Source organism: Musca autumnalis, unplaced genomic scaffold (assembly GCF_047663935.1).
Source record: "Musca autumnalis isolate F117 unplaced genomic scaffold, ASM4766393v1 scaffold_1, whole genome shotgun sequence".
Taxonomy (NCBI): domain Eukaryota; kingdom Metazoa; phylum Arthropoda; class Insecta; order Diptera; family Muscidae; genus Musca; species Musca autumnalis.
In genome coordinates this window covers 109604416-109622934 of record NW_027411644.1, presented here as the reverse complement: position 1 = coordinate 109622934, position 18519 = coordinate 109604416, and the positions used below count along the sequence as shown (strand labels likewise).

The 18519-nt window shown below is 35.8% G+C and overlaps 1 protein-coding gene across 6 annotated transcripts in view; it reads left to right on the top strand.

Moving 5' to 3' along the window:
- The window catches only part of LOC141404591 (transmembrane protein 47), a 64328-nt gene extending 45935 nt beyond the window's left edge, over positions 1-18393 (top strand). For 4 of the 6 annotated variants that reach the window (XM_073988046.1, XM_073988063.1, XM_073988086.1 and 1 more), the window contains 5 exons: positions 4487-4562; positions 10023-10209; positions 10358-10507; positions 11933-11995; positions 12072-18393. In XM_073988046.1, the coding sequence (XP_073844147.1) occupies positions 4487-4562; positions 10023-10209; positions 10358-10507; positions 11933-11995; positions 12072-12232 (637 nt within the window). In that variant the 3' untranslated portion in view covers positions 12233-18393. Of the gene's footprint in view, positions 1-3987; positions 4331-4486; positions 4563-10022; positions 10210-10357; positions 10508-11932; positions 11996-12071 lie in introns of those variants that run through there. The other 2 variants (XM_073988079.1, XM_073988071.1) reach the window with 2 other exon arrangements.
- Positions 18394-18519: the final 126 nt, after the last annotated feature.

The following is an 18519-nucleotide window of genomic DNA, read 5'->3' as shown; positions in this document are numbered from 1 at the left end:
GCCTGGCGGTCGACAAACACCACTATCGGCGTCTCATAACCACATGAGTTGACGTGTATCAGCACCAGTAGTGGAATTCTGTAACTTATTTTTCGAGTTAGCGACAAACATTTTTAAAATTAAAACGCTAAATTTTGAATGAAAAATTCAAATAAAAGTTAGCAATACTCTTGCTATCGGTAGAACTTTACGACTATTTCTTATTCGTCGCTAACTAACCGAAAAACATCGCTACTTATAGAAATTATAAACATTTTAATTTTACCGATTTTTGCCCATAGGCTATCCTTTCTGGTCGGAAAACGGTACAGATCTGATTTAACTTATATGATTCCCTGACATCGAGCTCCTCGGAAAAAAGTCCGAACCCAGTACCTTTTCTTCGATTTTAGATCCATCTGTATAGATGGCTAAGCATTGAAGTTATCTCCCATGGGTGCAGTCAATCCTGGTTGGAATAAAGATCTTCGTTGCTCTGAAGTTAAGTGTTGGTGAGAGGGCATACATACATGACAATACATTCAAGATGAGCTAGACCCTAATTTTATACATCCAATATATAACCTGAGGTCTTCACCCCCCAACTTATACGCATTGAGTTCTTACAGGAGTATAGTCCGATTAAGCCTTTCTTTGGTGTGATTGGACCGACATCTTGGAACTGGATCTAATTGTTATAGTTGTCGTACCCACCAGCGTAGATGTTTAGAGCTTTTGGACTATTATATCCGCAAGATACTGACCGATATGAAACTTCTTGGAACTTTATGTACGTTTGGAAAACATATTACGATGTGCAAGAATCGGATGCTCATTTCGTAAGTTGTTGTTGTGCAGCAATCATTTTAGCAGATAACGACATGGTTTTTTAAGAGATTTTGTGCAACTATCACAGGAAGTATGGATTTTCCCCCGAAGAATTGCACCATCTAAATATGGTCAGCTAGGATAAACTGCTAAAAAAATTTTTCAAAACAATACGAGAAGAGCTCTTAAATTTCACATTTGTGTGGGAGGTAACCGAAGGAGTGGACCAATATAACCTGATCCAAAGGGGTCGGTGGTGCCCATGCTGACAATACCCTTCAACAGAGGATCTTCTTTATTCTCACAGCCGCTAGTTTGTACTCTACCCAGAGTTCGCACTTTACCCGATGCTACCTACCCTGTTAACAATGAATTCCTACGATTTCTTGTTCTCACAGCAGATTTTATTCCCCTTTAGGGGGAAGCGCCACTAAACTGCGGTTGGTTTGAGACGATCCCCATCGCCTGAAACCAAATATATCGCAGACGATCGTTGATAATACCCTAGACAGACGGCATCGTTAATTTGCATTAAGAACTGTATTTAATTTCAACCTGACAGACGACAGTTTCTGCATTTACGAAACAGCTGATTGCTGTTTTGTTGTTGTTTGCACTGTAATTTTTAGTTTTCCTTGTGTCTCAGAGCATGAATATGCCTCCTCGCTCTCTTTTACGGTGTTGCCATATTGAAATACCTAAATGCCTTTTAAATTCAGTTTGTGGATAATGCACGAATTAATTTGAATTAAGGCAGTTAATGCAAATTAACGCTGCCGCCTGGCTAGGGTATAAGCAACCTTCAATTATCACTGATTTTCCCATCAGCTTTATAGATAACCATCATTCGAAGATCATATGTAACTATTGGTCTTTGGTGCTCCTTCCAGTGCTGCTACACGTTAGAAAAGATCCCGAAGACACATTGAGGCTTTTATTTGCGTGTACTGCTAACTTGGCAGTGGTATCTTTCCGGATCTCAGTCTTTTCATAGTAGGCTGAGAAATTCTATCGGCTCTGGTTATTGGGTGTGGTCAGTTCTTAGCCTTCTACTTCGCTTTTTTTTTGCTGACTCATCATCTTTGAATCCATTTCCTTCAACTTTGAGGATTGTCCAGCCGGTGTGATGTCTGAGCCTCCTTATGAAAAAGTGTTAAGATCAAAATGGATGAATAACTCTTGGGTAATTGAGGTAAATCAGCACCTCTCATGTTGTCACCTTAAAGGGCTGGGCTTTGAGGTGGATGCTGAATTTAATTTGCCCTCTGGGATATCAGTTTGAGAGAAGGAGAGTTTGTTAGGCCGATTCATCTTCTTTGACTTCATATCCTTCAACTTTGAGGGGTGTCCTGCCGGTGTGGTTGCAGAGCCTCCTTTTGAAGCAGTTGTTGAGGTCAAAGAGAATGAATCACTTATCAATCAAACCAATTAGTCCTCTAGGGACATCGGGAAAAAGAGAGCTTGTCGAGATCAGAATTTCTCTTTGACAAGTGAGGGTATTTCCTTTGGAATTTGCTCACCGCCTTGAGGTTAATCTTGATCAAGTTGCACTCTCATCGTGATGGACGAGGGTAGTGCAAAGACCTATGGTAGGCCCTCTTTCCTTTGGCCAACCGATCTGCGACAGTAGTTGGGGTGGGGGAACATACCCGACTAATTTGTTTGCGAGGGATCAAAATCGAAGATCATATTCTATTGGGTTCGGGCTTGAAACGAAGATAGGCATGAGTTCGCCTGACATCACGTCATCATAGGGCCTTTGATGTGTAGAAGATCAATACGTGTATAACCTTTGGTTGCTAACACATTTCCAGGAAATTGTGTCTTTAAGTCCCCGCATCGCGTCAAGATTGTTATCCTTGGCGAGAGGTGTTTTTCCCATAGAAGACTTTAAAAATATTTAACAATCTTTTTCTCGTTCATTCTTTTTCTTATTAAAGTCCTTTAAAAGTGCTTCTTGCCAATGAAAATATGTAAAGGGTCTTAAAACCCCGCAAGTCCTTTAATATGGTTCGCTTTACCCCGCTACACATCGTTTGACTGTTGCCCTCCGAAAGATGATTCTTCCTATTGAAGACTTTTGAGAGGTTGCCTTCTCCTAGAGGCCCTTTAAAATATATTTTTCATAGAAGCCAATTAAAGAGGTCTTCTTCCTTTAAATTATTTTCTTCTTATTATTTTTCATGATTTTCATGATTTTTTTAATGAATCTACCAAAATTTTTATGTAGTTTTTTTTCTACATTTTTTGAAATTAATAATTAGAGGTAACCCTTAAATAACTTTGATATATCTTCTTCCCATAGAATACCTTTGAAAGGTGTTTTTTCTATAGAATACTTTCCAGAGTTCTTTTTCCAGTATTAAATCCTTGAAAAGTATTCTCCTTATAGAGTACTCTATAAGGTTTTTTCTTCCCATTAAAAATCCAGCACTTATTAAAATGCTAGAGTTGTGCCAAATGAACTATATGGAACTATCCGTAATATCACACTTTAGATTTTATGAGGTTACTCATACGTTTTGGAACTGGTACAGTGAACTAGGAACTAGAATATCCAACTCTATAGAATCCCGAATGTCTCGTTTACCCATTCCTTTCATTAGAACTTGTGAGATTTCTTCTGCCCATTATAGACCCCCCAAAAAAATTCTTCTCATAGGAAACCTTAAACATATCTTCTTCTTATTAAAGTCCCTTAAAAGGTCTTCTTGATTAATACCCGAATCCTCATTTTCTCCTTTGCCTGTTCTCCTTTGGCTGTCAATAAAATTATTTTTTTTTCTTTAATTCATGGCAAGCTGTTCCAATTATAATATATATTAAACATATTTTCTATACATATAAAAATATTACATTATATATTTTTCGTCGATTCACTTTTGTTTTCATATAACTATATTTTGCTTATAAAAATTCCTTTAATAATCAAAAATTAACATCTAATCCTTCCGACAAAGGTGTTCGAAAGTGCATTAAGGACAACAACAATAATAAAAAAACAACATAACCTAAAGACATTTCCAATTCAAAACGCAAACAAGAGGCTACTACTAATATTTCAAAAAGCAAAGAACAAATTTTAAAATTAACACAATTGCTAATAAAAAAAAAAAACAACTAACAATAACAACAGCAAACATTAATGCATTCCCTTAAATATAAATCAAAACATAAAAGAAAACCAAGAGACGAATTAAATCTCAAAAAAGACAAACTTTTTTAATACATATTTAACCCAAAAACAAAAACCAAACCTCCCTAACCAACCAGCAACCAACCAACCTACGAAACAAAGTCAAAGCATTTGTTATTTTTTGTAAAAAGAAAGAAAAAATATATATTCCAATAAGAATCTCTAACCAAATAAGCAATTACCAACAACTACAAAATTCGCATCATCATCAAAAATTCTTCATATTGTTGAAACAAAGCATCAATTCGCAAACAAAACAAAAATACAAACGCAATTTTTAACGTAACATAAGTAACATTAAAGCTACAAACATTCTGTTAAAAATTGGTAAGTGAACAACAAAGCTATAACTTGTTATTATTAACCATTTTCAATTTTGTGTTTAATCTAAGAGAAGAGCTTTTGTGGCAATGCCATCAAATTTATAAAATTTTTATCTTTCTTTTATTTACGGCATTTTCTTTTTTCAACATGAAATTGCAGTTCACGACGTCCATCACCATCGAAAATGGCGCCCACAACGACTATCGAAACCATAACAATCACCCGACCGTTAAAGGTAAGTCGTAAATTAAAAAAATTATTAAGAATACATAAAACTAAAAAAGATAGGGATAATAGGTATACGTATGTAAGTGCTAGTTGTGGAGTTGCAGTCATGTAAACGACTTGTGTCGCGCGTTCACCCATAAGAAAGTGAAAAACTTGGACTGGGTTAGTAACCTATCCCTCCAAAAAGCAACATACTATGAAAGGATTTATAGTTGGTCGAACGTTGAAACATTTGGTCTCCAGCTTCACCCTAGTGAAAGAAAGACTAGCCACAATACGGATAAAAGCAAAATTCTTCAACATCAGCTTTATTTGCGCTCATGCTCCCACTGATGACGAGGACGAGCCGATCAAAGATATATTTTACGAGCGCTTAGAAGAAATATTTGACCGTTGTCATGCCCATGACTTTAATATTATTCTAGACGATTTTAATGCCAAAATTGGAAATGAGAATATCTTGGGAAATTATGTATCCACAACATCTGACAATGGAATGAGGCTCATAGAGTTCACAGTGGCAAAAAAAAAAAACATGAAAAAAAAAAGATTTAAGCATTTCGACATTCACCTCTGTGTCTCTAAACCAGAAAAAAAGAAATCAAATTGATCACGTTGTGATAGATGGAAGACATTCATCGAGCGGGTTTGGATGTACGATCATTTCAGCAAAGCTACCTACCCGATTAAACGTAGCAAATAAAGTACGTCTGTACGTACAACACGGAAGTCGGTCATCAGTAAGCTTCAATCACAACAGATAGCCATAGCATATTTCAGTCAACTGGCCCATTGCCTAATCAAAGCACGATAGCATATCAGCACAGTGGTAAATTATTGCCCACTTCATGCAAACAGCCGCAAAAATCCATACTTGTATACCAGAGACCCCCAACAAGGAACCCATATTATGACCAGGAGTGTCGTGCTGCTACCGAAGAGAAAAATGAGGCATACAGGGCTACCATTTCTAATCAGTAGCAATGCGTAACTCACGAAAGGGATTCGTGGGAAAAGTAGAGAGGAGAAATGTCTTTCCAAGGAGTGAAGCATCAAGCTGATGATTTTGGTATAAGCACATCCTCCTGTAAATACCAGCAAGGTAATTTGGTAAAGATAGTGCGCTTAGGGTGTGGGTGCCACCGTGGTGCAATGGTATGCACACCCGCCTTGCACACATAAGGTCGTGGGTTCGATTCCCCGTCCAGGCAACATCAAAACACTTTTCAACAGTGGCAAAATACCGCTCAGTAATGTTGGCGACATTTCCTGAGTATTTCAGCCATGTAAAATTCTCTACAAAAGTGGTGTCTTAGACACGCCGGACTCGGCAATAAACTGTAGGTCCCATATCATGAGCTAAAATGAATCGGGGTGCACTCATTGGTATGAGAGAAGTCTCCCTTGTCCCTTATGGGATGTTTGTGGAACAATTAAGTGTGCTTAGGATATGGAAAGAGCACAGATACCACAGATCAAATCCCAGAAGAAGGTATTGAATGTATACCACCCGGCCAAGATGAGGTAAAGACAGCAATAAACCAGCTGAAGAATAATAAGGCAGCAGGAGTCGATGTCCTACCAGAAGAAATGTTCAAAACCGGAGGCGACACGCTGATAAGGTGTATGCATCAGCTAGTTAGCACAATCTGGCAGGAAGAACGCGTACCCGGTGATTGGAACCTTAGCATAAGATAAGACTGTATGCTCCACCTATAGGGTCATAAGTCTCTTCTCCCTATTGACTACAAGATAGTTTCAGTGATATTGTGCGAACGACTAAAGCCTGTGGTGAACGAAATAATTGGACCATACCAATGCGGCTTTAGACTTGGCAATTCCACCATTGACCAGATATTTACCCTGCGGTAAATCCTGGTGAAGACCTAAGAGATTCAGATCGACACCTACTATCTTTTTATCGATTATAAAGCAGCGTTCTGAATTTGGTATCCCCGCAAAGCTCATTTGGCTTTGTAAGATGACATTAACTGATACCCACCCGGCCCTCAGTTAAAATAGGAAACAACCTCTCCGAAGAGTTTAGTACCAAAAGAGGTTTCAGATAAGACCAACTATGAAAGTTGGTTCATATAATTTTAAGGTAGTTAAAGACTTCGTGTACCTCGGCACCGTCATAAAAACAAACAACATCAGTTGTGAAATAAGAAGAAGAAGAAGAATTGAACTGGCTACCAGATGCTACTTTGCCTAAGTAAGCAGTTTAAAAACAAAGACACTTCTCGTCAAACAAATATAACACTTCACAAAACACCGATACTACCCGTGCTAATATATAGTTCCGTAAGCGTGCGTACTGCGCAAGCATATAAAGCAGTGGTTGGTGTGTTTTTTGAGATAAATTCTTCGAATGATCTGGGGGCCAATATGCGCCGACGGTGAAGAAACCATTAGCTGTATCGGCAACGACATCGGTATAGTTAAACGTATCGAGATACAACGATAGCATTGGCTAGGGCATGTAATAAGAATGAGCGATGATGAACCTGCTAAAAAGACGTTCAAATACGGACGGCATGGCGGTATTGGCAGAACTGGAAAGCCAAGGCTTCCATGGAGTAAACAAGTGGACGACGAAATTGAAAAACGCGGTATTCCTAATTGGAGAAATAAAGCAACAAATATAGGAAAAATATCGGGCTTTTAGGACAAATATCCTTTAGAGGACCAACTAAGTAAGTAAGGAAGTATTTGTAAACGTACTATTAGAGTCCTACAAATTAAACGGTACGGCCGCAAGTAGGTCTAAGCTCTCCCTTGTTGTTAAAATTATAAGTATTTAATTTTCCAGCCGATTCAAGCGACAAAAAATTTCTGACTTGAGAAGATAACTGCATCATTGTGGCCAATGGATTAAACATAGACTAACTGGAGGACGAAATCAATGTCCACCTCGTCACCTACAGCTATCAGTGTGACACTCCACAGCAACAATTTTCACGTCATGGATATGGCGATATTGAATATTAATAAATGTTGGAGGCAAGACAATAACAGTCCAAAAGCCGAAAGTATTCGGTGTGATCTTCGACAACCACTTTACCTTCTCGAAACATGCGGTCCCTGTTACCAAATATAAAGCAGTCGCTCAGTTCTAAACGATGCAACCCTGGCTGAAGGCAATTCAATAAATTCGTATAAAGTCAAACTTTTATTACATAAACATCGAGAGGTCCCTGCCAACAGTCACCATAACTACCCAGGCACAATTGAGATCTAGTTGGTGTACAATCTTAAACGCATACCAAGCTAGAATTATCCCAGGTGTTGAAAACATATACTGCCTGTTTCGGCAGATACCACACGATATGCCAGACATTTTCTCCTGTCCGGGCTGGCCGACCTGTAAAATGGCATCCTACAGCTACAGGTTCCATCAAATAACTAGTACAATTATCACCATCGTCCATCAAACTGGTAGAAGAACAACAAAGTAGATGTCCGACCGACTAATTTAATTTCTATGTCAATTAACCTTTCGATTGTAGTCAATAGAAAAGAAGAAAGGCTAATCGGTCTATAGTCTATAGGTAACTTGTGACTTGGTTTCCCAGCATTGGGTATTTTACCTCTATCTACAGATTAGGTATGTACGAGAATCGCCACGGAGATTTGTAAGGGTGAAATATGTTATACGCCCAAGACTGTTGTTCCTCAGAAGACATTCTCCTCTTCGCGATCATTGGTCGTACGATAATCTCGGTTTGGTCGACTAAGGAATTACGACCATTCAAAGGGCCTCTCACAAACCTATAAATATTCCGCCTTTTTCCGTCTGCATCTTTGAGATTTGGCCTTTTCACCAGGAATTAGGAGTGAAAAGGTTTGGTAGGTGATATAGATGAGTAGCCCAGTTTTAGATCTGCCTAAAAAAGTAACATGTTTACATTAATGTACAGTTATTTACACACACACCATTAGGTCACACACGAGGCTGCCTTCCGTATCGTCAGATGCTTTGTGGTTTTTAAATTTCCGTTGCACAATCGTGCATTGTTTCTAGAAAATGCAACTAAATGCATCAGAAATAAAAATGATACATGTTTTCTTTTTATCTGCGTTAAAAATGCGCAATTGTGACATTTTTAAGTACATAGCTTCGCATTTGTTAAGTATTACGTTGATATGAAATACAATACTTCATACATTTGCAGTCATTTGCTAAGTATCTGACGATACGGAAGTCATCCGTAGTAACTTTTTTTGGAACCGTCAATTGGTATTCAAGAGGAGAAAGAGGGTATATTAAGTTTGTCATTCCGTTTGTAACACCTACAAATGATAATTTTAACCCCAAAAAAGTATATATTCTTGATCTGCATAGCATAATGCATTTTCTGGTGGCAGACAGCTGGGCTATATCGGCCCACGTTTTGGCATATCCAAAATATAACAACACCTCCCGATTTGATTTATTCGAATTTGCTGTAATTTAGCTTTTTAGGTGCCTAGTGGCTACATACATAACTTTCCCCCCAAAAGTTTAGGCATAGGTCTATGTTTTGGTTTATTCGTAGGTGCGTGTTTCGGTTTAAATCCCATGTGACATTTCTGCCCGAGTGTGGCCAAAATAGATCTCGGATGTTCAATGGCCAAGATTGTACATATATGAATATGTCAAAAACTAAAATTACCATTTCGCGGTGCCCGGCCATCCTGGACCGTCGGTGGTTCTGTGGTATCTCTATAGTTGTTCAATATTTGGTGCCAATGCTATTTAGAGTTTTCTGAATCTATTACCAGATTCACATCATGAGCTCTGCAGAAGATTGTGCCTGTACCATTCCGCCATACAAAAAATGTCAAAAATTGCGACGTGCTCGGTCTCCATGGGCCGTCGCTTGTTCTGGGGCATTTTCGTCGTCGACAATATGTGATACCAAGAGCATGCTAAAATTATCGTCGTTCTGTCGATGCGCTATCTGTATCAGTTTCCAGGCATCCACCATTCTGCTCTTTTACTCGTTTCATATAATGAACTACCCATAATTCTTCACATGAGCAACAAGATGTTGTGAACAATAATGAGCACTACTCGTTAATAAACAGACGGAATCCATATCCTTTGAGTTTCGTTTGAAATCCATCATTGATGACATTACCCAATTATTATTAAACATTTATAATAATTACTACCAGCTACAACTACTTACATACGTAGAAAGGAAAAAGGACATTACAAAAACATACCACATAATGAGAGGAAATCAAACAATAACAAGTCGCCCGCCATCTATTGTAAATAAATTTATTGTTATAACAGTAGTATTGAAATAATAATTTTATATTATTGTGTGTGAGTGTAATAAACTAATTTATATTTCGTCTTTTTTCATTTCATTGCTCTACACTCCTTGTCCCGCAACAAAACCACCTAAACATTTGTCCATTGGATCTCTAAATAAACAAAACATGAAATGAAATATGCCCACGAACACCACCACAGGTCATTGCATTTATTTGTGGCGTTATTGTTATACTATTAATGATTATGGCATTGGCATCCACCGATTGGCTAATGGCTGAAGGCTGGCGTCAAGGTCTATTTGTTCATTGCATCGAAGAGGATGTATTGCCACCACTTCCATTTAATATAATTGATCCTCCAGGCTGTTATCCCAGTCGTGATGTTTGTAAGTATTTCTATTCATTGTTGTATATGTGTTTTTGTTGTTTTACTTGTCGTTGCTGTCCTGCGATGATGACACACGTGTATACCCAATTATTGACCACAATTAATTAAATTTCGTTGTTTTTGTTGTTCTTTTACTTTTTTTCCAGTTTATATTAAAGCAACAGCTGTACTTTGTGTTATAACGCTAATAACGGATGTTATTGCAACAATATTAACCGGACTTGGTTTAAAAACTCAAAATCACACATTAAAATATAAATTTTATAGAATTGCGGTATTAGTAATGCTATTATCATGTAAGTATGGCGATAATTTTGAATTAAAAAAATGTGAAAGAAGTTAATTATTGAAAATAGCAAATATGCAGGATATAATAACACCCTTCAGATTACCTATAAATATACTCTATAGAGACTACTTTTAGTTCTTTTATAAGGATTCGTTTAAGCACATCCATTAAGACTATAAGGCTCCCTTCAACCCGTCTATATAGATTTCCTTCCCTCAGGTACTCTAAAAAAACCCCAATCAGCTCCTCTATATAGATTTCGTTCAGCTGGCCTATAAAGGCTCCTTTAAAAGAGGCAAGACTCCATTCAGCTCATATAAATATTCCCTTCAGCTGGTCTATAAAGGCTATAAAGACTACTTTCAAATTGTCTGTAAAGACGACCTTTAGCTCCTCGTCTATAAAGACGAACTTAAATTCCTCGTCAATAAAGACGACCTTTACCTCCTCTTCTGTAAATACGACGTTTAGTTCCTTGTCTATATAGACGACTTTTAGCTACTCGTCTATAAAGACGACCTTTATCTCCTCGTCTATAAAGACGACCTTTTTGCTGGTATATAAATCGTTCATAAAGTCCCCTTTAAGCTCGTCCATAAAGACTCCCTTCAGCTCATATAAAGATTCCGTTCAGCTGGTCTATAAAGGCTACCTTTAGCTCTTCGTCTATAAAGACGACCATTAGCTCCTTATCTATAAATGCGACCTTTAGCTCTTCGTCTATAAAGACGACCATTAGCTCCTTATCTATAAATGCTACCTTTAGCTCCTCGTTTTTAAAGACGACCTTTAGCTCCTCGTCTATAAAGACGACCTTAAGCTCCTCGTCAATAAAGACGACCTTTAGCTCCTCGTCTATAAAGCCGATCTTTAGCTCCTCGTCTGTAAACACGACCTTTAGCTTTTCGTCTATAAAGACGACTTTTAGCTACTCGTCCATAATGACGACCTTTAGCTTTTCTTCTATAAAGTCGACCTTTGTCTCCTCGTCTATAAAGACGACATTTAGCTTGCCTATAAAGACGTTCTTTTTTGCTGGTCTATAAATCGTCTATAAAGTCCCCTTTAAGCTCGTCTATAAAGACTCCCTTCAGCTAATATAATGACTCTCTTCAGATGTTCTCTAAGGGTACTTTTAGCTCGTTTATAATGGCTACTTAAACTTGTCTATAAAGACGACATTTAGCTAGTCAATAAAGACGACCTTTAGCCCGTCTATAAAGACAATCTTTAGCTCCTCGTCTATAATCACGACCTTTAGCTCCTCGTCTGTAAAGACGACCTTCAGCTCCTTGTCTATAAAGACGATTTTTACCTATCGTCTATAAAGACGACCTTTATCTCCTCATCTATAGAGACGACCTTTCGCTCGTCTACAAAGGCTCATTTTTGCTTAATTATTAATTGTTTTTATTGTTATTTTGTTTTTCAGTATTAGCTGTATTATCGGCCTTAATTATTTATCCCGTATGTTTTGCTGGAGAACTGAATCTAGGTAAATTACAAGAAAAACAACTTTTATTTGCAATAAGTTTATATTAATAAAATCCTTATCTTGTCTTTGTTTTCAGCGAATCGACCAATTTGGGAATTTGGCTGGGCCTATGGCGTTGGCTGGGGCGCTGCCATTTTCCTATTTGGAGCTGTTGTGCTATTACTGTGCGATAAAGAATCCGAGGAGATTTACTATAAGGAAAGAAAAATTGTACATGAAAACCAAATGCGCGCCTAGGCCAGGCCGCACGACCTGCCTGACGTCGTTCTTTAGACATATAAGTATACTTTTTGAATTGAAAACGAAACAAATATTTTTAAAAATTATAATTATTTTTTATTATTATTATTTTATGATTAATATGATTTTGAATCTATTAGTTTGTATCCCCTTATTTCACTTATGTCTCTCTTCTATGTGTATTTTGAGTTAAATTTTTTGCGTTTTTTTGTTTGTTTTTCTTATATACAAAAAATGTCAATGAAACTAGAAATCAACAACCTTCTACCATTTACATCCAATCCAAACCATTTCCCTTTTCTCACCTCAAATCCCCTCATTCTCCACTTATCATCGTCATTATACCATATATAAAATCGCAGCATAAAACCACAAACCCGACAGACAGACAATTAGTTTTTTCATGTTTTAACAACAAATTACACTCATATATAATTGTATTCAAACCAGCAGCAGCGTATAAGCGAAATTATTTAACACTAAAAACAAAACGAATCAAGGATGATGAAGAGAAGTAGCAAAAAACAAAAAAAGAAAAATCACATTAACGACGCATAAATTTCAAAACCAAATTATTAAAAAAACAATGGAAACAAACTGCAAAGAACAACAACATAAACACAACAAACATATTTAACAACAACAAGAAGAAGAACAACAATGAACATCATAGGCATTATTAGAATTGCATATAACAAAAAATATATACATTACATATATACATCAAAAAATACATATATATCGTATAACTACATCATAGAATGAAAGTAAAACTGAAAGAAAACCCAACAATATATATGTGAGTCATACTATCATATATATAATTATATATAACAACAAAATCATCGTATATATAAAAGAACAAAAGGCACGTTTGTTTGGAAATATTTTTTTTTTGCTTTAGTAATTATTGTTTTATATACAAACATATTTTTGTATACGACTAATATGTTAAGTTTATTTAATTTGAAAAAAAAAGAAATAAATATATTGTAAAATTTTAAATTTTATATAATATTTATATCTTTTTGAACCTATACCACCTTTATGTGAAAATTGAGAGACGGTGAAAAATTGAGCAATTTGATTTGTTATGAAAAACTTGTGACAAAGACCATCGAGGACCTGAGACAGGTTCTAACCTTATGACCCCAGTGGACTAGTAAGGGAATGCGAGGATTTTATATATGTATGTGTTAAGGTAATAAAATTTTGACTAGATTTTGATCATTAGATCAACTAAAACGAACTAATTGTTGACCCGTAGAAGGCCTGCTGTCTTTAGAAAACCTGTTAAAGATTTTCTAATGGAAAGCATGAAATATCTTGCAGAAAAATGTTGTATCTGTAGAAGGCAGAAGTGGGCGCTATCATGATATATTTCTTTGCATTGACCTTTCTGTAGAAGATCTGAAGAAGATTAATGTTTTTTTTTTTTCTATAGAAAATTTAGAGCCTTTTTCCGCAGAAGTTGTGTCGGGAGCTACCCGTGGTACGTTTGTTGGTATTCGCCTGTTTGTTGTAGAGTTGGACTATCAAGAGAACAAAACATTTTTCAGTGGCGGCAAAATCTTCTCCACGTAAAAATGGCTACTGAAGGGAGTTATCGTGGTACAATTGTTGGCATTCCCCCTTGCGCACAGCATGTCTGAGCTCGACTCCTAGGCAAGATACACTTTTTTAAGTAGCGACATGAAATCCTAATCGTAATGGTGGCTACTTTACAGCAGTATTTTCTTCCATGTAAAAATTGTCTCATGTGGTATGCGGTCTCACATCATTTATCTTAGGTTAGGTTAAAGGATTTGTAACTGTGGTAATTGACAGTTACTTCACTCAGAGACATTATGGTCCATTGTGTTCATCAGACAAGTATATTGTGGAAGGAAGGGGAAGTTTTAAAACGGTATAAGTATTAAGAAAATGAAGTGAAAATAAAGGGTAAGAGTTCAGTGTGGTGCGGCAAATTTTTCTTGTTGCAGACCTAAAGCAAAAAGAAGCAGACTTTTTGGTTCAGTTTCACAAAAGGTTGAGAGAGATCGGATCGTGTGATTTGCAGTCTCCTGCTCGTAAGCATTGAACATCGAGATTATAAATGCTCGATTGTCTCTATTTCGTCCTCATATTCCTCAGCATTTTCGGTTCTACCCCATTTGTAAGACATTGCTTTAATATTACAATGGACTGTGATTATACCTACTGTTAATCTGAGATGAGGTCTTGCGTTTGGAGAGGAGTGTCCAAACTGCTTTGGAAACCCTACAGCAGGGTTCGTTTTGCCAAATCTGGCTAGCCTTATCCCGATAGCCTTGTTCCACCAGCGGCATAAAATGACACAAAGATGGCTTGACTGCGTTATCAATAGTAATATCTTGTGACTCTTATCCGCGACACGCCAATTCATCGGACATTTCTTTTTCTACAATGCAATGACCAGGGACCCAAACCAAAGTTTCATTTGATTTTAGGTCCACCAAGACTTTATTACAATCCAAAACTGCCACAGACTTGATAGAGTAGGACATAAGTGATTTGAAGGTTGTTTGACGTAAAGAGTCCCCGGTCCATCGATGTCCCTTTAGATATAGAAGTGTGGAATCTAAATATCTCTGTAGGAAACTAGGAGGTTTCCTTTTAAAGAAGGCCAGTGTAAGATACTGAGGTGTTCAGCGGAAAGTTGGGTTAGATTGAAGAATGCGCAGCTGCCATTGACGTATACAGTTACATTGCTCGGTGATAAGCAGCAGTCCATTGGGTACATCCTGAAAAGAGAAGAGGAAAGGGAAGAAAAAAAGAAAGGAAATGAAGATCTGAAATGGTCCTCCCCTTAGCCATTTAAGGCTCCCACAGTATTTTAACAGGGCCGCAGGTTATATGTCAGTGTAGCACCTTTATATACCCTTAGCCTTTAGGCTAAGGAAGGTATATACACTTTGATACGATGAAAAACCTCATCGTGGGCACAATAACTCCCGAAAAGGATAACAGATTTGGTTCATACTTTGCAGATCGTAATATTTCTTCCAGAAATAGATCAGCTTCGAATATGGGCTATATCGGTCCAATCCTTATGGTAACTCCCACACACAATTTTAGTTCGGTGCAGTTTGAAACCTCCTCTCGAATAGTCTTGATTTTTTTGCAGCAGGATGTGCTTGAGACCTCTATTACGAAGATAAAATTTTTGTCAGGAGCAAGTCCATACTTCCTGAGAAAACGACGCTGTAAAAACCTTTACGGCCAGCATAGCAGTGGCTGGAGCTCACGACAACTTTCGAAACGGCTACTGCGTTAGTTCAAACTTTGCACATCGTAATATTTCTGGGAATCTTAAAGTTCGAGGATGCTGCTAATCCGTTAACTCCTTCCGGTACCTACCCCACAAAAGTTCGGGAAGATGGTACGCGGTATGCCTTTGTTCAAACTTAGTTTAAGTTCGAAAATGGGCCATATCGATATAGTCCTTAGGATGATTCCTTCCTCACAGAATTTCAACATTTTTGTTGAAGTGCAGTTTAAGTTCTGTTTAAGTATCCCTTTAGAAATTTTTACCGAAGCTACTCTTTGTGGACCTATTTAAAGCGATATTATGTTTATCGTGGGCAAGTCCATGCTTCTTGACATAATGATCCAAAAACTCTTAATTATTGGTCAGTGACTGGTGGCCGCGATATCTATCGAAAGGAATGACTCTCGAAATATGATTCACTTTTAAAATGGTCTATGTCGGTCAAATCCTCCGCAACATTTTTAAGCTTTAATCCAAATCAATATTTTTGTCGTCAAGTTCTAATGTTCAAAAAGGGTCACAAAATTCAGAAAATCCCATAAATACATAATTCTTGGGAGAAAGGATTTTGGTTGTGTAGACGGTATTGAATCTGTCCATAGATGAAAGTTTTAATTAACATAGGTTCAGAGTATATCTATTGGAAAACCCGACTAAAACTTTTTTACTTGTTGATTTGCAGTATAGATTCCCTGACTCTAAGGATGATGCCAAACATAATATTCATGATTGGTGGTGTAGGTTATTATAAATTTGATATCCTGTTTAATATATTTTTCTCCATATCCTCAAAATTTTAAAATATTTGTTTTAACCACTTGTTTGTTTGTCCCTTATAGTCCCTCCTTTTATGTTTTTTTTTTTTTTTTAAGCAAAAAATGTGAAAAAACGAAAAAACTAAAACAAATTTTGGCTATATTATCGTACCATGTGTAGTATGTGTGTATGTGTAATTGTAAACGTATTAGAAACAAATTTGCTCTACTTTTTCTCCTTAATCTCCCACAAATACCTACATACATATATCACTCGCTTTTCATAACTATTTATATATGTATTCAAACTCAATTTATAATCCAAATAGAGATCACAACACGTTTTCACCCAGACAGTTATTTATGTTTATATATGTTTTTGTTTCATATTTATAAATGTATTTCAAGTATATAATCATAGTCAAAGAAGTATATACCAACCAACATACATATATACGAGTTGAAAGTTGCAAGATCATATAAACAAGCAAACACCAAAAATTAGTAATTCATAGCCATGAAATAGTAGATCATCATCACCATCCAAAAAATCGAATGTGAAAAGATGTTCATATTTATGTAGATCGTTGTTTTTGGTTTTACAATTTCCTCCGACTTATAAAAAAACACACACACTAACACGAATCAACCACCATTGAAATGATCACCCACCACCCTTTCCTTATTATTAAAGGATATCTTCGTTTTTTTTTTCTTGGTCCTTGTTTCACCAAAAGATCAGCTCCCCCTCAAAAATAGCAAATCATTCTCATTTATTCATCTATAAGTACCCGTTAGGACATGGAACTAGATGAGATCTAACAGTGTGACTATAAAATTTTATAAATTCAAAATTCTTTTTGTTATTGTTAGAGACCTGCTACATTTCAGCCAATTTAAGGTCTTTTTGAAATTCAGTACAATTTTGTAATTTACAGAATCGACACTATTTTGCAAAACTTGCAACTAGCAATAAATCCCCTTAAATTGACGACTCATTTTGGCTACCAGTGACGGGTACAGACCACCACCAAACATTCATACATTTCATTCAATACATACCAATAATTTGATTTCCACTTTAATTTTAATTATTAAAAGTTTTTGTACTATGTAGAAAATTTTTGTTTCGTTTTTTCTTCAAAATGTGGTAGTTTCGAAATATTGAATACAACTCTTCTTGTTCTCTCTCAACTCTCTTAATTTTTATTATACTTTAACTTGTTTTAATTATAAAACTAAAAATTTAATTTATTAATACAATTTTTATTAAAACGCAAAACAATGCACTTTTTCCGCCCCTCCCTCCCTCTTTCAACATGTTCTTTGTTATATATACAAACCACAAATTTATTAACTTTATACAAACATAAACGTTTAACAAAAGAAAAAGGTTTCAAATATTTATTATTTACATAATTATTTTCCAATTAAAATTTTGTTTTTTTTTTTTTAATATACATGACGAAATACCTTTGCAAAAGGGCAGCTAAAATAAAGTCGGCATCTATCTATATTTGAATATTTTATTAATTTATTTCTTTCGATAATAAAGACGACAACATACCCTTACTGAAACAGTAACAAAAACAAAATCTAACAACATATCATTATAGCAAAGTGCAGAAAGAAAACGTATTTTAATGTAAATTATTTATACAATGTTTTATTATAAATTAATGTTCTTTTTAATTTTGTATTATTTTTTCTTGTTATTTACAATTTGTCTTAATTTAAGATAATAATTTTTTCAAAGAACAGACCCATATGTCCGAAGAAAAAATAAAACGTTTTAAAACTGCTACAAATATTTGAAAAGAAAAATTGAAGCAAATGCAAACTTTGCTATTCTCTGCCAATAACACAGTTTTCTTTTTAAGAAAATTGCAATGTTTGACTCCCAATATATTTCAATATTTTTTGTCTTTAAACATATAAAGTATACAATTCAAACTTCTTATGATTTCTAAGAAGCTAAGGTTTCGTTAAAAATTTGTCCGTGTTTTAATTTCCTTTTAAATATTTATTCGAATATGGAATGTACAATTTAAAATTAAGTTTTATTATTTGTAAAATTTGTTTGTTCTTCAATAAAAAAACTCGTTTTTATTTAAGGCTGTTTTCTTTGTTTTTATTTTGACTTTATTTTCTTCTTATGATTTACTGGAACCATAAAAATGTAATAATAATATAACTTACTTTTAATGTCTTCTTTAACTTGTAGAAGCACCCTTTCATTT